The 21,362-nt window shown below is 42.9% G+C and overlaps 1 protein-coding gene across 1 annotated transcript in view; it reads left to right on the top strand.

The window, feature by feature from the left end:
* The first annotated feature begins 10,821 nt into the window (after positions 1-10,821).
* ntng1a (netrin g1a) overlaps positions 10,822-21,362 on the top strand; it is a 73,487-nt gene continuing 62,946 nt past the window's right edge. Inside the window, exon 1 of the mRNA XM_068748075.1 lies at positions 10,822-11,070. Coding sequence (XP_068604176.1) covers positions 10,822-11,070 — 249 coding nt within the window. The remainder of the gene's footprint in view (positions 11,071-21,362) is intronic.

The raw sequence follows: 21,362 nt of genomic DNA, 5'->3' as shown, positions 1-21,362 counted from the left end.
TATTTGTTCCAACTCTTACTCAGTGTTTCAACTTCTAATCATCATTGTGCAACAAGACGAATAAAAAGGGGGAACTTAAAGGATGGAGGTGAGATATTGGAACAGAGGCTCACGTAATGATCACATTATTATTGGTCTCTCGGCCCCGGGGTGCCGATAATAACGCTGGCGACGCGTCCAGGGTGGGATAGGCTTCAGGTAAACTGCTGTAGCCTGTAGATGAGCAGATTGAGGTCATCTTGTCTACAAGAAAATGGATGGATGGTTTAATGGGATTGAACCACTGATTAAAAACACTTGTTCTTGATGTGTGAGCCATCAGCGATATATTGTTAGACAGATGGATGACAGATATATATATATATAATAATCCCCTGTTCATTGATCAGAGGCTGCCCACCATAACATTTTAATAAACACAATCCCTATTGGTTTTTAAGTGCGTCAGTCTATTCCACATTTCTGCTTCGTGCTTTTAGGCTCTAACAGACAGAATAGAGTTTATCAGGCTTCAGGAGAGTTTCAGAAATGGATGGTGAGTGAACACATTGAAGGGTGTCATTGTAGTGACTTAATAAGAAGGAATTACGTGTACTCTTAGGCAGCTATCCTCTGTTCACTCATCTTTCTTGTCAGTGAGTGAAATAGAAAGTTATTTTTTCCCCACACACACACATTGCCTTTGGGTACACAGGGGAGAGAGACAGTGTGAAGAGCTGTCTCCATAGCTGGTGAAGTCACCACTCTTTCCTTCACCTTTCCTCAAATAAAGTTTATTAAGGTAATTTTACGAATATCTGAGGAGGCACATATAAAACACAAGTGCTCTGAGAGCGCAAACCTCCAAACGGAGGCTCTAACAGTTCATTTTGGCTCTATGTTATGAGCCAAAATGAAGAAAACTGCTCGATCTCCCAAATAGTCATTAAAAAAATAGATATGGATCCTGATCATTACTACAACTGAATTACCGGCCTTTAGGACATGCTAGGGTGTCACCATGGTGAAAATGTATTTCAATTAGTCAAAAAACAAACAGAACAAACCACATGACCGACTACAACTACTTTAGCCGCTCAGACGCATCCGTTTATTTCGATGCATGCCTCAATCCCCCACAAAATCCTGTAGTTTTTTCATAATTAGGGAAGCTTTCAAGAAAGTATTTATCTAAAGACATTCAAGAAAGTGAAAATCCTTACTCCATCTTTTTTATCCATTTGTTTTTCCTCACTCATCCTTCAGCCAAGTTTTGTGGAAATCTGTCTTGCAGTTTTTGCTTAACCCTGCTGACAAACAAGGCAATGGATAGACAGTGTCCTGCAGGTTTTTTTTTAGCCGAGCTCTCTACTTGTTATCTGGCTGTTGTCTGGTTTGTATTCATCTCGAGCAGTGATTCATTTTGTGTTTATTTTTTTGCAATTTCTGGCTTTCAGAACTTACAGACTTGGCTGTGTTTTGCTGCCATTTCTCCGCTTTAACTTCTCAAAATGGGGATAAGAGGAAAGTACATTTTTCTATTTAAAAAAAGAAACAAAAATTGAGAAACATTTTAGCTCAAAATGTTGTTTAGCTGCTTTTTTGATTCCATGCTACAATGTTGCATTGTCATCAATAAAAAAAAAAAAAAAAACATTCCTTTGAACATACTACGTGTAAAAATCAACTCTTTGACTTCTGATATCTCTCAATATGAAGAGGTGAGTGGTGGCGTTTATCTGGAAGCAGTTTAGAATGAGCTCTAAACTGTGTCTGCCTCCAGAGAGGTGCGCTTTGTGCGTTGGAAATGATTTCATCAATCGTCTGTCAAGTTTGTCTTATTTATTGAAGACCTTTCTTCGCCATGTAATAATTTCATTCACATAAATGCATAACGCCACTGCGTCCCATCCGCTTGTGGTTTCAGCAAATAGTCGCAAAGAAACTTGCGTCAAGGCGCGGGATAAAAAAAAAAAAAAAAAAAATCCAAACCCTGTATTTCTATAATGCAGTAACAGAGAGCGTTTCTGCTGCTCAGCTGCATCTCACGGCTTCAGAAGAGATTTAAACCTGAGGTAAAAGTCGCTTGTGAAAAGCGCACAGCCTCATTGTGTCTGAGAGCAGCGAGTCGGGTCACTCTCTGCGTCTCTATTTGGAATCTTTTTTACAACAACTTTATTAGAATCGTTCCCGTTTTGGCTTGGAGATATCTCCATTATTCCGTCTCTGAATGACGCTGGGCTGGTAACAGGAGCTCTCCTCCATTCCCAGGGAGCGGCAGAGACAAGTTGGTCGCGTCCGCGCGGAGAGCCCCCCCGCCTCCATTCCTGCGCCGCGCTAAGATGTCCCGTTTCAAATCGGATTTATTGGACTGCAGCGAGCTACCTGACTGGCTGTCATCGACGATATGATGCACTGAAGACGAAGGTGAGGGGGTGGGGGGTGATTTATTTAGATCGAAGTAATCCCCAAACGAAAACCGGGGCGCGTAAACTTTTGAAGCTTCGCCACGACGCGCACTGAGTGGGTGGCCAAAACTGCGCGTCGCGATTAGAGGAGGTTAGCCGACTATTATGGGACAGATGCTATTTTTGAGGTAACAATTATCTGCTTTCATTCATCACCCTGCCTTCACCATGTGTGGAAATTGAGGGGGGGGGGGGGGGGGGGGTGTAATCAGAAAGAAACCAGGTTCGTCTTCAGTATGGTCCCTTAACAATATAAATAAAAGCGTTGCTTTATTTATTTTGTTCATTCTGGGTTCTCACAATAAGCTCATAGCTCATCTGCCTGACGCTGTGAAGGACGCATGGACGCGCTCTGAGCGCACGGAGCCATGCAGGCTGACACATTTCTACATAAGTCTGATGGAACCGATAAGTCGCGCTCCGTTCACATTACAGTGAATGTTTCCTCTTAAGAAGAGAAAAAGATAAAATACGTATTGAATATCTCTTTGCTTTTTTCTTTATTTCGTCTTTTAAAGCCATATTTGTCTGTGAAGGAATACTTTGACCCCCCTCCCCCCCCCCCCTCTCTCTCTTAGTCCACTACCAAGTTTATTCTGAGAAACCAGCAGTTTAAAACCGAGGTTGAATATTAAATAAATATGACCCCTCTTCGATGTTTGCCTTGTTATATGATTTGTATACCAGTTTAGTATTTTAGTGCCACCTCCACGGACAGATAACAAAACTCCCTGAAGTCAGTCAATGATTCCCAGACTCTTTTGGAACAACTATAGGCCCCCTTGTTCTCACAGATCATCTAAAGTATTTACGCAGAATCGTAAGTATTAATAAAAAAACAAAACATTCAAAGCCCATCGATGTGACATTTCAGCCCCCCCCAAAAAATGCAGCACCTCCGGGGACAGAGACACAATTGCATGAGTGATCATCTCCAGATATGTTACATCATTGGCAGCCCATAATAATCCCCACATGGACCTCTAGTAAACCCGTTTGTAATCATTCCTTTGCAAGCAAGCACACGGTTGAACTCCACGAAAAAGATTTTCAACTCGTCGATCATCCTCCATCGCGAGTTTCTAACGGGTCCCGATCGAGGACGGTGTCTTTGGGTGTGTGTGTGTGCGTGTGTGTGTGTGTGTGTGTGTGTGTGTGTGTGTGTGTGTGCGTGCGTGCGTGTGTGTGTGTGTGTGTGTGTGTGTGCGTGTGTGTTGTGCGAGGTGGAGACAGGCTGGCGGGGTGGGGAGAGAAACCATAGGTGCGCGTGGGGGGGGGGGGGGGGAAACACGCTGAGTGCGCGTCTTATCCATAGAGCCTCGGGGCGCACTATCTTCCCCGTGATCCCGGTCTGGGCGCTGCTTGCTGCTGCGCCTTGCATGGGGGGGTCCGTCCTGAAGAAGACGCGTCGATGCCGCCGGATATTCTCTGACCTGACTAAATGGCGAGATTCATCCATGCGTCTGCTGGGTGGCTGAAACCTGCGATCCAGACCAGCTCTCAATAGAAGAACGCGCAGAGTGCATGGAAACGACTTACGCGCAGGAATATCTGTAAACAGGAGGAAACGGAGCAGAGACGCCCGTCAAAGTTTCTCTTCTAGGATAGTTTTTTTTTTTTTTTTGCGGACATCAGTGTGCTTCAGACCGACGCTGTGACGGAGTGACACTTGGTGAGAGGATGATGGACACTTTGGCACCGGAGCTCTTCCTTTCCGTTTTGCGCGAGGCGCGATGCTGACCGAGCCCCCCCCCCCCCCCCAGGACGGTGATTGAAGTGGCAGGAAAATCCTCCGCTCGATCGTTTCCTCCTCCCTCGGTCGCCAGAACAGGAGTTGGGAGATGATGCGCGCAGCGATTCCTCGGAGACTGACGTGCGTACTCATCACATTCCCGCTCAGGAGCGCGCCTTAAAGAGCCTCATTCCTCATTTATGTTCATTCTGCTGCTCTGAACTTGTTGAACGGCGTTAAAGAGGCGTTGACAGCGAGAGAGGGAGAACAAGCAGGAGAAGGGAGTCACGAAATGTAAGTTTCTCTTTATTGCTCGTTGGTAAATTTTGCGCGTGCACTTCCTGCACAACTTGCGTTAAATTATCATTGGAAGTTGTTTGTTTCTTATAGTAGATCATGAACAGAGTCAAACAATGGGGGGGATGCATTTATTATTTTCTCATAAAGTGCACAAACAGCTTTTAAAACTTTCTTGACCAGGAGAGGTGACATATTTACTATTTGTAAATAACGCGGCCGTGAATGCGTCCAGAACTGATCATCGTTTCTTCAGGTCATTTTCTTTAGAGGCGCCCCCTTGTGGGATTTGTGACCTAATCATCTCCTGTCACGCATAATTACGTCTGCGTTATAAAGCGGCCAGTTGGCCTGCCATTGTCACGTCATTATATGATCAGCCAATTACATTTGTTTTGCTCAGTTCCCAGTACTGCTCCTCTAACACTCGTATTTACATCTAATTTTATCCAAAGCAGCATTTGTGGTTAATAGTCCAGTGGTTTTTATGTATTTTACACATTATGTATGTATGTATATATATATCATATATTGGCTCTGACTAAGAATGAGTTAGAATATCCATCTGTCCAAGTTAAGGTTTATAGATAAGTTAAACCTCCCACTCAGTAAGTGGGCATTATTATGGGGTTGTGACTTGTGCTTACAGTTTTATGTCCCATGCATGCTTTGAAATGAAGACAGCAGTGAAATGTCATCATGTCATGGTCGTTAGCAGCCCTGCCAACGGTCCAGCTCACGTTTCCAGCATTCACTGGATGTGAACATTCTTTATGGCTGAAGTGGACATTCTGAGTATCCAGACATGGCACTGTGGTTGCAGAATAATGTACTGGCAGCCTTTTAGAAAGAGAGTCTTTACTAATGCATAAGGTGTTCCAGTGTCGCACAGAGAGACAGAGCGGCAGGGATGGAGAGGGGATCTCGTCTCACTGTCTCATTGGATGCCCGGCGCTGCGCCGCGTATCTTCCAGCGGAGTAACTGACGCTCGGGGGTGTTCAGCTCGACTTGGGGGCAGCGTCACCACAGTCACCCTGTCAAAAGTACTGCTCTCTCACACACACGGAGAGAGTGCATGTGGCAGCTTCGGCAGCTCAGAGGAGGGAGTGGGCGGGGTGGATGGAGATGAGAGAGACAGGAGGAGTGACGGAGCGTTGTAGCAGATGAAGCACATCTTCAGCTGTCAGCGACTCGGCTGCCTTCTGAGGCCTCACCTGTCTGGCTCCAGTGGATGCTGGATGAGAGGACAGGTTGCATCCTGTTCAAGGAATTGCTTCCTCAAGGATAAAGCCTGTCTTTAAAATAATAATAATAGTAATTATTTTTTGAACGATTCTTCTGAGTTTTTGTCTCATTTCGTCATTCTTGGAGAGAGTGGAAAGAAAAACTTACAAAACACACAAAACCAAAACTCTTAACCACTGAAATTCGGAATGAAGACGGTGGTTTATCATATCGGAGGTGGAAACGAGACTGAACAGACTATTAGTCAAACCCAAGAGCCGAGCGGCAGCTTTGATTCCTTGCGAGGCCACCCGTCCCCAGCACAGTCACCTAACCAGCCGGCGCCCCACCCATTTGCCACCTGTTGTCATTATTAAAAGATCATAAGCCTGCAGATTCAAGGTAAAGCCATGTTTTATGAGCGAGGGCAAAGTGGCAGGCTATCTTAGAGGCAAACTCCCAGGGAAGCTTTGTAGACATGCTCAGTGTTCCGCGGTATAGAACTGTCTGTCATGTTGTCATGACCATGCTCCTCTCGCTCCATGTTTATTCATGAGGACAGAGGCCCTATGTTAACTGGAAGGATTAGGCATCCTGGAAAGGCAGACAGAGAAATATGGTGAGTGGAGCTTTTTTTATTTTTATTTTTTATGATGCCAGACCAGCTTCTATCTTTATCTATCATTCATTTTCAGACCGTCTGCCCTCCTGTCTTTCTGCTCCTTGTTTCTCTTTTGGAAAGGCACTGTTCAGGAATATGAAATGTGTGGAGTCAGAAAAGATGAAAGTATAGGGAGAGACATTACAGAGGATGGGTCAGAAATTGTCCTTGAAAGTGCATAAAATGCGTGAAATTAAAAATGAAAGAAGGGCCAAATAGTCCAGACGTCAGTGGTAACCTTGCCATTATTTCATTTTATTCTAGGCTGGGCACATCCTTCAGAGCTAAAGGGGACACATTTTTTAAATATTTTGTGACATTGTTAAACAGTCAGGCAGTGGAGTGCAAAAGGTTATCATAGCATATTCCTTTTGGCAATTATGACCTGACGATTCCTTCCAGGATGAATTTGAAAGAAATAGGTATTTTGTGATCAAAGTATGACAACAGTGTCATAGTCTGATGCAGAGTCACACAATCAGGAGCTGGAGAAACTGCACAGTTCAACAATAAATAAAATGCTAAATATGAGCAGAACTACTAACAGAGTGCAATTTGAAAGAGATAAAAGTACATTTGGTATTTTGTGTAAGTCGATCTGGCTGGAATGAAGCATTGGTGTCGTTCAAGTTTAGAAAGCAAAGCTAGGAAAGGTTACAGATATGAGGTTTCTTCATTTACGCTGCTGACATGCATGATTTACGAGTGATTCCTGCTGGTACGACAGTAAGAAGCAGCTCTGGGGACATGCGTGTAATATTTTCCTTGTGATGTGGAAAAACACTCAGTGATGCTCGGGTGGCCTCGGGGACGAAAGAGAAGTGGACACCAGTGGATGTTTCTAAGCCCCAGAGACAAGGGCAGCATGGGCGGCTGCTTGGGTGGGTGTGGCGACCTCACCAGCACCTTGTGAAAGATTCATGCGTTTAAAATGAAAAGGGAACTTGCTGTTTGCAGTGGTGTTCGGCTGGTAGCCCTCGTTTTAGTCAGACTGAGTGAATGCCTTGTCGACCGGACAACCATGTGGTTGAGATTGTATTTTCTGAAGGATTATGTTCATATTTTTGATTTATAAGGCTTTAATTTTTTTGTGTGCGTCATTAATGCACCTTAAGTCTGTACGTTTATATGTAACTTTGTATTTGTGTATCTTTGAAAATGGAAACTGCTTCTCAAACATTTCAGTTGGTAAAGTAAGGGTTAAATAAATAAATGAATTTTAGTCTCACATGCCATCATTTTGTTTACTTACTATTTACCATTACTTTTTATACATTAAAATAGTATATATATTTTTTTACCACTGCTAGTTTAGGGTTAGGGTTAGGGTTACGACTTCTACACACATTAGAATTTTTAACGCTACTGTAGACCTCCCTTGTTATTATATGCAATTATATTCAGATATTCACCCCCTTTGTCCTTGATCGATGATTGGAGGAAATAATCCACCATAAAAGAATCCTTTTTCCCCCCCCTCACTTAAAATGCACGTCCACATTCCGCCCATCTGCTCTGCTATTGTCTCCCTCATCTCATCTTCTCGGGGCAACGGTGGGTTATAAGCGTGGAGTAATGAGAGGAAGGGGCTGCAGTGTCCGGGACCCTGGAGCGATATTGACCCCATTTTTTGTTGATTCCATCTCTCGTGTTAAATCCTCACCAGTGCTCATTGTCTCTACCCATGAGACGAACCTCTCTTTCACCAGAGGTTGGACCAGAAGCTGGCTCCCATCGTCATACATTTGCAGACACCCATCTAGTCCCGTCCTTAACATGGTAATATTATGTCTCTTAATTGGAACAGGGAGCTTGGTGCAAAGAGTCTCTCTGGATAATTGGCCGCTTCCTCACCTGCTGACATCTCACACGTTGACATTCTTACATTTTACATTGAAGGGGCCTCTTTTCTTTCACTTCTTTTCCTCTCCCCTCTTCCTCTATCCTCTGATTTGTGTTACTTGCTCTTGTGGTTTTTATTTCATTTTATTATTATTGATTGATTTTACATCATCTTCATCCATCTATTAACCCGTGTAAAATGTCTAACTCTACTCCATCACCAAAAAAAGATCTCTAATTTGCTCTAGAATTATTTTTAAAAAAAAGGAGCCTATTGGGAGCAGAATTCAATATGTTTTATTTGGTATAAATCCAGTAATCAAGAATATTTTTTTTTTATCATGTCATGTTTGAATGCCGACTACCTATTTCACCTCTTTTCCACCATATTTTTTTATGTTTAGATGTGTGTGCTGCATTCTAGAGGACATACTAGTGTGCTTGCAGTTGTGCACTGTATAAACTTAAATCTTAAAAGGGGAGAATAGTGATAATGCAATTCTAATGTAAAACTTCCGACTCAATGTGAATGTGTATGGTTTTTGAAAGCCCAGATGTCATGTAGATTATTATTATAATGCTAATATACAATCCATTATTTTTCATGTACTCACATTACACATGTCAACAGGCTCTTCTAAGAGTGCTGCTTTTTACACATTATTTCATGCTAAAACACAGATTTTTTTACATCTCTGTGTGTAAATCTAATGTACTCTCAAAACCCTGCATTTACGTTTCATTTTTACGTAAAGATGCTATTATTCAATCTATATAAACAATCAGAACCTTTGGTGTACACTGCAGCTCTTGATTTTTTTCCATTCAAATTCTGTTCTTGGCATTTTTACTCATTCACTAAAGAAAAAAAAACAATCAAATAAGGCCTCGATCAGACAATCAGACCAAAACTCATCTCTCACGCCGCTTCAAAAATGTCTTGGACACGAACAGCTGGCCTCTCAGCATGGTCAGATAGTGGCGACATAATGGGAGAAATTATACATTTTGAGACCGTTTAAACTTTTAAGCATCTAAAAACTGAGAATAATTCATTTAAAAACAAACAAAAATGATTTGTGCCGAAAATGAATGGATGTCATGCCATTGGAAAACAACGGACGGTGGCAACACATCTGTGTGATTAGCCGTTAAAGTTCCTCCAATCATTCTTTGATTAACTTGCCTAACATTAGATTAAATTATTGGATTCAACTTCATTGTCACTGCACAAGCAATACCACTGGTGTGTAATGATGGCTTCTCGGCCTCTGGGTGGAACTCATTTGTAAATTTGATCAAATCGCACAGCAGAAAAATATCTTGTTATTTCCACTGTTTAATGATAACGCTCATCATTTCATCACACCAATTATTCCACTGTAACAGGTTGCATTTATACTGAGTCGTTGCCATTAACATGCTCGCTGATGACAACACAGCCATAAAAACCCTGCATGGGTCCCTGGTGGATCGTTGACTCGATGCTCTGCGAAAGCGTTTAAACATTTTGAGCGATGGTAAGAGCAGGCATTTAGAGAATTACTCTTTGTACGTGCTTTTATTATTATTTAATGCAGCTGATGGCTTTAATTGTATGAACTATTTCAGATGCAGAAATATTCACTCTGATACGGTCTCTTTATCCTACAATCCCTCATAGACTGTTATTTATATGATAGCTGAGACAATGGTAATTGTATTTAACAGTAATTTGCTCCAGATATATTTTAGTCTAATATTTCTCATGGACCTACTACATGGAAAGGCAAATTTTAATTCAATTTAATTGAATCATTCATAATAGCTGGGACACCATTAAATCAAGTAGAATTGTCTAATGAAAACATTTTATGCGCAACATCATCCTAATTGAATATAATATGGTGTTTCCTAGTCGTGATTAATTGTACTTTGACTCCTCATTCCATCTGTCTCGCCAGCTCTTCCTGGGAGGGGTGTGAACGGGGTGAGGACGTGATAGGCCTGAACCCACCGAGGGCAAAGAGGGTTTGGTGTGAAAGCAGCGGGATCCGACTTCCTTTGGTGGCAACACGCCCTGTTTATTCTGTTTTAATGGGCAACGATCACAAACATTGCTCTCCTATCCAGCACCAGTCAGAACTTTTATTCACACGTACACCTTTCGCTGAGCTATGGCACCAGCTAATGTCCACACACTGTCAAATTCCAGGGCGGTGTATTCACCCCCCTTCTTATTTCCCTTGTTTATCTGCAGTGCTGGATCGCCACAGAGGACAAAGACCATGACTGACAGCCAGGCAAGCTGAAGAGGCCCATCACTCATCTTCCTATCAGGACTATCTCCTCACTTATTCCCTCTTCTTCTTCCTCCTTCTCCTACAACATTCTGCTCCCTCCCTCAACCCACTCACTCCTCTTATTTCTTTCAATGGGAAGGTAATCTCGCCACTCCTTTGCAGTTACCACTCCAGAAAGCTAAAAGTGACAAATACCAAAGACAGACCCTCACTCCACCTGAGGGGAGCTTGGCATGCCTCCACACTCCAGCTGAGTGAGGTGTAATAAGTGGAATTAAAAGAGGGATCCCCTGTTTGCACACCTCCCCTGAGAAGGAACCGAAAGAAGAGCAGTCATGCATTTCCACGTTGCATTGACGCTGCAGGCGCTGTGGAGCGGTGTTTGTCAGGCGGCCATGCAACACTACCCTGCAGCATGGGGCCACTACGATGTGTGCAAATCCCAGATCTACTCGGACGAAGGCTTAACCTGGGACTACATGGCCTGCCAGCCAGAGGCGGCAGACATGACCCAGTACCTGAAAGTCACCCTGGATCCCCCCAACATCACCTGTGGAGACCCTCCAGAGACGTACTGCGCCCTGGTGAGTATGCGCAAAAAGTGAAGTGGTGTGGAAAAACTGCACGTTTATTAAAACCACTTCTGCACCTAGTTTCCATATCTGATTGTGTATCATGTGCACACTCAACTTGTTCTCACCACACAGCCGTGACAGACATTTTCAAAGCCTGCGTGACTCAGATATGATTCTGTGGATGAAAGCACGCAGGCTTTTGCCCATTGACGTCACGCTCTGCTGTTCAGAGATCTGCTTCTCAGTGTGCACGGCAAACACAGTCTGATGCGCTGTTTACTTGCAGAAAACACTAACTGGCGTCATGCGACTTTAACAATGAAAACAGACAGAAGCAGCACAGCGGCCATCACACACACACACAGAGGATAACACAGTTCACAATGTTGGAGAGGCCGCCATGCACAGCTCTTCTGTTGCGTCACTGAGTTTTTAGCAGAATTGGCTAAGAGATCTGGAATCTTCACTCTGGCTGAAGTTTGCAGGTGGGCTAAAAATATAACAGCAAGCATGAGACCTTAAGTAGACCGCTATTCTAAGCACTGATGCAGAAGGTTGTTTTTGCTCTGCATCATACAGCATATGCCCATTCTGTACTTTTATTATTGTGGGCACATTGTTCATCCTCAAGGGTAAACAAGCGATATTTTTTTTTTGCCGTGGAGACTATTATTCATCATGATAACATGTAGTGTCTTTTCTATATTTAGAGCAAAATTCCAACCTCTTGCTCACTCCTCTTATTTGATGCGTCTCCTGTCCATGCGTGAGTCTGCAGCGTCTTGTCCTCGTTAAGTCAAAGTCCTGATCAGAGCCACTGTAAACCACGTCAGGAATTCCATCTTCAAACTGCCCCCCCCCCCCCCCCCCCCCCCACTGACAGACACGGAGACTTCAGAGGTTAATATCCGTAGCAGCCTTGAATTGAAGTATGCAAAGGTCAGTTTTTTGTATGAAATGTAATTTTAGATATTGAATTGCTTTAAAAATAATTACGGAAAAAGATTAGTTAGGTCTGATTTGTGCCAGTGTTCTTCACTGGGTTCAGATGCTCGATACAAAGGGAGCTCAACAAAGAAGCTGATAGTTAGCCACCTGAGTTAGCAGCAGTTAGATGCTGTTCTGGTAATATTCTATTCCAATCTGTTTGTTTGGAATCTGAAATTAACATGAAACCAATTTTGGCATTGGCTACTGTAGCTTCTGATGATTTAATTTCATGAAAATAGAATTTAATATTTTTTTTTGAATCACTGGAAAAATCTGCCACCATGAAGTTGTTGATCAGAAATTCTGAATTGTTGCACACCAGTAAATTGTGATGACCTGAAAGCTGTTATTTTGTGTGACAAGAGGCACTTGAGTGGAATGATTGGTGGATTGTTTTAGCCTTTGATGATCACTTGATGTAGTTCATTCTGCAAATTACACTGCAATCAAGAAAATCACCGACAGAGCTGAAAATAAAATGAGATGCATATTAGGTCAAGTATTTAATTAGCAACCCGCCCTCCTCCTTTTTCCAGCTCATTTTCGCTTTCAAACTCACAGCTGGTCGCCTCAGATTAACACTAAATGCTGAATCCGTTTGGGCTGTCGCACGTTAGCAAGTCATCAAAGATTCTCTCAGAACAAATGTACTCCTCAGCAGCTTCAAGAGCTCTTTTGATAAACGGCGAGATCTTCCAGGAAACGTAGTAACTTTGGGAGTATAAATAGACAGTTGCCATAAGCAGAAAGGCATCTGAGACAAAGACGCAGAGGAACAGAGAGGGATTAACAAAATACAGACGACAAAGAGAGTGCGAATGATCAAGAGAGAAGTAAGAGGCAGCGAACACAGGGGAGATGGAGACTCGGAGGACTGTGTGTAAAGCATACGGTGACTGAGGAAATAATATCTACCGCGTGTGGTTGGAGCCTCTGAAATGTGAATAATTCAACATGTTTTCTAGCTAATGTGTTTTATTCATAGGACATATTATTCAGCCCAACATCTCTCAGGCACTTTTGAAAAATGCTGACTCCCCTGATTGGACAAGGTTGGTTGAAAGCAAAGAGGACATGTGGGGAAATCGGGGCGGGCTGTTTGTCGAGGAAGTAACATGGCGCATCAGAGAGGCCGCCGTCAAAATGGGGTCGCCCTCCCATCTTGGCTCTGTGACCTCTGATTGATCCACATTTAAGCCTGGTGCTTGTTTATGCAAGGATTATGGATGAATCCTGGGCGAACGGTGTTCACACACGTGTCTAGCGGAGCCGCTCTATTTCTGGATGCACGGTTGAAAGTGAGTTTATCACCATTATTGCCAGCCTGTTTGCAGTCTGATGATTGCTAATTGAATCAGGGAGAGTTTGCTCTACGCTGGTCGCCCTCGCGTCTCCGGCGCTCGCTGTGGTCGGAGTGCTTCAATTAAACAAGCAGCGGTCAGTTCCCACGTCACCATTTCCTCTCTCTGCTGTACTGTACTCATCACAAATCACACAAACATCAGTGAAATATGACCCGCGCCGCTTACCATCCAGTCCAATTCCAATTGGTTTACGTTCAGCCCAAGGCAGCACCGTGGCTCCAAATCAGCATTGGAACAATCATTATTGATATTTCAGCTACTCTAGATGCCAATACCCCGCTGCAGTGCCAATAGTGGTTTGTATCATAAGGCAGATCATTGCAGATTTGAGGCAATTAGCATTAGGCGGTGTTATTGGAGAATTTCATCTCTCTGGTGATTGATTTTGTGCTTGTGGATGCTGGTTTATTTTAAAGCCTTGCGTCTGCTTCCTGCAGTGGTAAAGGTAACGGACACCACACAGAGATGGAGAGAGACGCCGGCGCTCCAAGGCATGGTGCTTTTGAGTGTGGTTCTCAGGTTGCGGCCCCATCGCACACACACACACACACACACACACACAAAGAGAGAGAGAGACATGCATACACGCTCACACTCCCTCCCCAGTGAAGGCTTTTGTTATTCCCCTTCTGGCCCAGTGACCTTTTCAGCAGCACTAAGATGCCATTCACTGAACTCTGTCACAGAAATCCACCTTCATATGAGATGACACCTTTGCCTCCAGTTAGACTCGGTCCAGCCTTTAAAAGCCAGGACAGGTCGCCAAGCTTGAATCAGTCGATGATTGAGTATGTGCAAAAATATAAAAGTTGAAAATGTCTGCCTTATTGTGGAGGAAGCTGGTTCTGTTTACCAACTGAAAGTTGCCTGGAAACATCAGCCTTGAGTAGATAAACGACAGTAAGCGTACATAATTGTGCTGCATTTAGAGGTTGATGTTGGCTGGCAAAGGTAGACTTAATTGAGTTGTGGCCGTCCTCTCTCAAGGGAAGTATCTGTATATCATCTAATGCAGAGGTTCAAACTGCAGTCACTAAGTGTCTCCAACGTGCACACTCAGCCTAAAAACCAAAATAACCTTGCATATGTTGATAGGTCCTTTGATGCACATGTGGTTAAATATAGAAGAAACATTTCGAGGTGTAACGTCAGCATTCACACCACGAAACACCATGCTTGTGTGTAAACTGGTAAAGGTAAACAGGAAATAGCGAATCCTGAGACTGGCCAGGGTTTGGTTTACAGCCAATCAAATCAGAGGAAACGGAAGGGATGAAAACGCTAACTGCAATTGATTTAGGAAGATTTAAGGAATATGAATGATACTATGAATAATATTTGCTCATTGAATTTTCTACACACAGTGCAGTATAGCTGGGAGCTAGGTTTCCTCACAGTGCTCTCTCCTGCGGTTGCTGGATGAACAATTAATGGGAACAAAAAGAGGACAACCTCGTTTCTGTGGTGAACATAAGGAAGGAGGTGTCATCTTCGTCCTGCAGGTTGCGTTGTTCTTCAAAAAGTGTTGCAAAAAAAAAGCTGCATTTATTTGAAATGGTTGCACGAATGCCTTCCTGCGTCAAGACTTTTTAAATGGAACACGTCGCTGCTTTCCGCAATATTTTGCAGAAGCCACGTTTGTAACGAAAAAGAAATTAGTGATCATAATCAGAGAACTGTCAGGTCAAGGAAAGATGAAATTATTAAATGTAACACTCGTGTGCCATTATAGCTAAATTTATGTAAACTTTTATTTTCAGTTTTGAATGCTTGTGCACTCATTTGTTCTCACCTGAGCAGATAGTAAACCACGCCCCCTTTTATTATGTCAGCCCAAACCCCAGCCTCTCTGGTTAGAGCCACACATTCGTTTGCCGTCTCCATGGATGTGCCTAATGACAAAAACAAACACTTTTTTCTGAGTTCATTCTCCATCTGTTAGGCCCTTAAAACAAATGAAAGACAGCTGAGGATTCCGGTGGATGTACTTTGGGATATACAGTAAAAACCAGACCGTTTCCCAGCCTGATTAGAGGCTTCAGCCGGACAACGCGCTTTATACCACCTGCCTCTCGCTCACACAGTGTGTCGACTCTCCACAGGCTCCACGCTGACATTTCCTTGAGAAACGAGCGCGCCGTCAGCAGCAATATGTCTCATTTCATATTGTAACCGTCAGTGCAGGGGTTAGAGGCGGATGAGCGTGAGAGGAAGAGACAGCAGCTCTTTCACAGGGCCAGACTGTCACGTGTGACAGTTTGTCATGTGAACTTGTTTATGTGGGCGTCTTTTGCGAAGGGACAAGGTTGCAAAAACAAGCAGCTCTTCAGAGCCACGGAGTGACTTTAATGAAAGATGCCGCTATCCAGCACGGAACAGCTCATTAATTATTCAGCAAGAGCTGCTGAATATTAGAGGGCCGAGTCAACCTGATCCGTGTAAGTGTCTTCATCAAAATAAATTCAAGGTCTATTGACACGGGATGCAGGATTATTTGTCCCTTTGGGATTTAATTGGTCTAATTAATGCTCAATAAAAAGTTTACATTTTCCCCTCACCTTTCATCAACATATAGAACCCATGGAAAAAACACTACTGTTTTTCATTAAGATTAAGACTATGGCTGCAGGCACGATAACCTTCATCCAATCTCGCTGTAATGCTTCATCACGGTACAAGAAAATACACACCAATGATCACACACCACCAGGCCTGACCTCATCTACCAAACAGAGACGGGAACGCAGCACACAAAATGAATGTACCGATACAACCCCTCAAGCGGGTTTGAATTTTTTTATTGTAAGTAATGTCTTGATTTGTGATCGACAGTTCAGGATGTCTCTGTCCAACCGTGTCATGTGACCTGTAATCCAGTGGCAGGGCAGCATGCAGGTGATTAAACCAACTATAGAATAACGATTATACTATGGTAGAATACTTCTTCATATGTAGACATCCCCCAAAATCACTGTCATTATTGATTGAACAAAACAAAAACCATGAACAACCCCAACCAGTCAGATTGACCCGCCCTGCCATCACACAAGCAAAAATAAAGCCATCAGGATAGAGCAGGAATGACACAACATCACTCCCACCAGCAGCGACCATCTGAAGCATTATAATCATAGTCATAATAATCATAGTGTACAGCTAGTAACAGGTGGCATCAGCTCCACTTCAGTGCAGCATCCGCACACACAACAAACAGAACCGTCTAAAGCCTAAAGCTCAAACAGAGGGAGCAAAAAAATACAACTAAATACAAAAACACTAAACCCCTTAAGATCCTTGGTGATGCCAGACTGGATGGCAACGTTCCATAAAAATCCATCAAACCCACCAAAGCTGCTCATCGTTTGAAGATAAGGCCTTTATTTATTTAGAGTTCAATCACACTGGCTTCAGTTCCAGCAAAAGCTTATTGATTTTATCCTCCTTCAAGCCATTGTGCGTTACAGGCTAGTTAGCTTTAGTTCAATTAGCTATATTAGAGCGATTTCTGATCACACCACAAATGCTGGGACAAACAATCAATGCACTAAGGTAAGCTAGAAGGCCCTGGCGTATTGAGGTACACGCCCAACATGCCGAAATGCCAATCTGATTGGTAAAAAAAACATGAAGGTAAACAAACAACCCAGTTCGCTCCAACAACAGAGAGCATTCAGTTGAAATTCTGCAGGCCTCAGGGCAGATATTTCAAGTGAATATAAATTTGAGAGGCTGTTGTTGCACCATTACCATGATGCAATACCTTCCAGTCTTATTTTTAATTAAATGAATATAAAAATGTAACATTTTGAAGCCAGTAACGCCACACGGTTTCAGTTACTTATTTACGCTGTTGCACATGTAACATTATAATGTTTTTACAACAGTGTTCATCACTCAATGGCAGCACAGTACGAGGTCACAAAACTAATCAGTATAACAGTCACAGCACAGCGTTGTCCCTCATATCGGAAGCACTTTTTTATGTGCTTCCATAGGGTGAAAGCTGCGTTTGAACTCTATTTTATTCATGCTGGAGAGACTGTCTGAATGCGGTCCAAACCTTTCAGGCACAACACATCAGTAGGCTCGCACATTCAGCTTTCAAGTAATAATGGATCGTCCCACCCAAAAATTAAGCCAGAAAAAGTGTCAATGGCCCCCTGCTGTAACTTAAATCGTTTTTAAAAAGAAACTCCCTTTTTGTCCTGACAGATGGGACATAGGCCAAAAAAAATTATTCGAATGGAAAAAAAAAAGAAAAAAAATCTGAAAGCTACATTTCAAATGTTTTATGCTATTGTAGCACAAAAAAATTGAAGGTTGATGAACGAAGTGCATTCAGATGAGGACACAGATTCAGAGTCAAGGATTTATTCCCCCCCCCCCCCCCCAAGCCTTTGCAGAATTAATGCCTTTCTCATTGGTTATTTGATGCCACAAAAGGGGTTTAAAATATATGATTGACAGTTGAATCCTGCATATGATTGTCTGGCGGCTTTATGGCCGGGAACTCAATACCATGCCTGCTGCTCGATCACCGCGACACACATTCTGACCCCAAATTACAACATCGGTCCATCATTGTACTGCTTACATCCTCGACTTTGGCAGAAATGTCACCACTGACAAGGTCCGGGGGAAGTGTGACAGGAAAAAAATCCTCATCCTTGCATCTTTAGCATTCCACCTTTCTGTGAGGAGGGCATGTGTGTGTGTGTGTGTGTGTGTGCGCGTGTAGAATCTTCTGTGTCTGTCACGATGACTCATCAAATGTTATTTATTGAAAACTTCATAACCTCTTTCTTGAAATCAATTTAGCTCTCACTTACTGGGTTTCCTGAAACGGAATGCTGAATTTACCAGCTTTCATTCTGTAGCTCGATTCATTCAACTGAAACGCGACCAGAAGGCGAGAATAGGATGAATATCGTCTAACACAGCACAGAACTGTCAGGTGGTATCGATCTGTCCAATGTGAAATTTATACACATCATGTTCACAGGAGGATCTCATCATGTTCTCGCACAACCACCCTGAGTCATAAACATTGCATGAGCGTTGGACACAGTCAGAATGTTTTTTTTTTTAAATCAATTTCCTATTTTTCCTAAACACAAATTGTCCTTTCAGAATTGTCAACATGTTCGTGCCAGACTCAAGAGAAGTTCATTCAAAACATGTTGGTACAAAATCCCACCCACACTACATCTAAATTTGTTTCTGGTTTCCTAAATTTCCCAGAGCATCTTACAAAACCCACAAAAAAGCAACGAAAATTGATCACGTTGAAATGGCTCATTTACAGCGATTACAACTTATTTGCAGCAAAAATGAATTGTGGAAAACATAAAACAACTTTAGTCCAAGAGCGATCATCAGTTTGCATGTGTGCGTAGTTGACTAACCAACAGATTACATATAAAATAAGTGCAGCATTGAATAAATAGCGTCCTTCTCTATAACACACGAGTCATCTCTTAGCAGCCTGCAGGATAAATCTGGAGCATTGACATAAAATGAACAGAGAATTTCCCTGCTTTTACCTTTTTCATCAAATGGATTTGGAACAAGCGTTGTAGAAACCCTTCACTCCTGGGGCGTAACACCGCAGTGCTCAGCTCTGTCCCAGCAGAGAGTCCTCACTCGGTAGGCCGACAACCTGGCAGAGAGGAGACAGAGTGACTTGTCCCATATGATGTCAGCAGACAGCAAAACCAACAGAGAGCAGTTGTGTTTTTAGCACTACACTATATCATCAGCCAGAAATTAATTTTCGAATAGACTCTTTCAAAAATTCTCAGTGCATCCTCATCTCTTCAGCATCACCGTCTTTCTAGGATTCAGAATCAGATTAAAATGACTTACTTATAGCGCAGAATTCGATGGCAAAGTGCAAAGTGTTGACACACTTTTGTGTAATTGGAAATGAACTAAAAATGTACAGAGGAATCTTAAGGCCAGGCAGTTTGGAAGATGAGAGATGAGAGGGAAGCGGACCTTCTTGGTCTCTCCTCAGTTAAATTACTACAACATCTCTATGCATGATTTGTAGTTGGATATGTTTCATTTCAATCTCACATGTCCCAGCAATGAAACACATTTAGGGTGGGAGAGATTTTTTTGGGAAGGAGAGACAGTGTGCGAATGCACATGCAAGATTGGAGAGCGTGGATGCAATTTGTGATATTTGATGCCTTTTTTTAAAAGACAAAACTAATATACAAGTGAAAACTACAGCCAGCTGTAAATGCCTGGCACATGGTTTAGCCCATGGTATATATTGTATGAGAAATATATCACAGGAATGATTATTTAGTAAATGACCTTGGCTGCCCTCTTCAACATTTTCCATTATTATTTTCTAGCATTATCATCGCGTTTTACCATTAACCCTACCTTTTTTATGGTAATGTTATGATGTGATTTTGTGCTTCAAGTATGCATGGACATAAGAGGGCATTGCTAAAGGAAGTGCAAACAATCGAGAATGTTTACTCAAGGAGAAAACTTTGTGAAAGTGAAAGTTGGTATGGAACATCAGGTGTTCCTGTGATGCGTTGTTGTGTGTCGTCTATCTGGGCTCTATCAAGGCGTTCGGTGCCTCTTCACCGCCAACACTGCCATAATAAAGATAACTTCCTTGACTCCAGCTCCCCACAGAGTTTCTGTTGACTTCTTTGTTTTTCAAAGTTCGCAGCACGACATTTCCTCCTTTGCCACAAAGCATACGAGGGGAAAGTTTGGAGAAGCTGAGGAATGAAAATGTCTATTTTTCCCTGCCCGTATTTATATGTAAAACCACGCAATGCTGTGCTATAGTGTCACTTGAAAAATATGCTCTTGCAAGATGAAGTCCCTATAGGAAAAGGACTAAAGTTTAAGTTTGGGAAACAAACATGTTTCACTCTCATTCTGCATTGGTTTCCATTTAATGACAAATTGCCAGAAGAGTTCTACTGAATACAAGTCAAGGGAGGAATGGTCTCTCACAGCTCAGCATCAGCTTCCGAGCATCTTTAAGGCTGCTGTTGAATACTAGTCACCCAGAAACATCACATTGTGTAACTGCACACAGTGGATTTGAAGACCATGCCTAATATGAGCAAGCATACGGGCCTTCAAGTCTTTCTATGACATGTTTTTTTTTTCTCTCTCTTGTATTTTATTTCATGGATGCCTCTTCTACCCAATTTTCACTCCTATTGCTCCGAGGGCTCTAAATCCCACTCGTGGCAGTCGGACTTTTGTTGCATTTCACTGTTCATCACTCATTGAAATTAGGCGTTGGAACCTATCCCATCGTCCTCTGTGCTTGATCCAGCTCCGAGTATGAGGCTCCAGTAATAGACGGAGATATAGCAGCGGGCAGCCGGAAGATCTGTTTAATTGCTCTGCGAACCTCTGGGGGAGATTTCCCCGCAGAGCTCTTTGCTTGAACACTGATTTTTACAATATTGGCATTTCTCTTTGGGACATAGATACAATATGTCTGGAACGCAGACAGAGTCTCCTGCTTCACGTAGCTCCGCCATCGCGCTCTACTCTCGCTACACTGCCCAAAACACCCGTCATCAGCTCATCCACATCACCTGTGCCGCTCTGTACACCTGCTGCTCATCTCCTCATCAGCCCCACTGCATTTATAGTTTGCTCAGTCCTCTGCCAGATTGTCAGTGACATGTTCCTACCCTGCTTGTTTTTTTGTATTTTTGTCTGTTTGCCTGCTCCTCTGGATTTGTCTGCCTGATTGATCTGATCACCTGTTTTGTGAGCTCTGCCTGTCTCCTGGAACTCGTCTACTGCCTGCCCACTTCTGAATTGTCTGCTGGAATCATTAAATTTAAGTTTCTGGATTCCCTTTTCCTGTCGTGCTTTTGGGTTCTCCCCGCCACTGCCTGACGCAATAGCAATTACGTACACATAAATACAGTGACGGTTTTACATATA

The sequence above is a fragment of the Brachionichthys hirsutus genome, chromosome 14 (assembly GCF_040956055.1).
Source record: "Brachionichthys hirsutus isolate HB-005 chromosome 14, CSIRO-AGI_Bhir_v1, whole genome shotgun sequence".
NCBI classification, from domain to species: Eukaryota; Metazoa; Chordata; class Actinopteri; order Lophiiformes; family Brachionichthyidae; genus Brachionichthys; species Brachionichthys hirsutus.
This window is presented reverse-complemented; position numbering and strand designations above follow the sequence as displayed.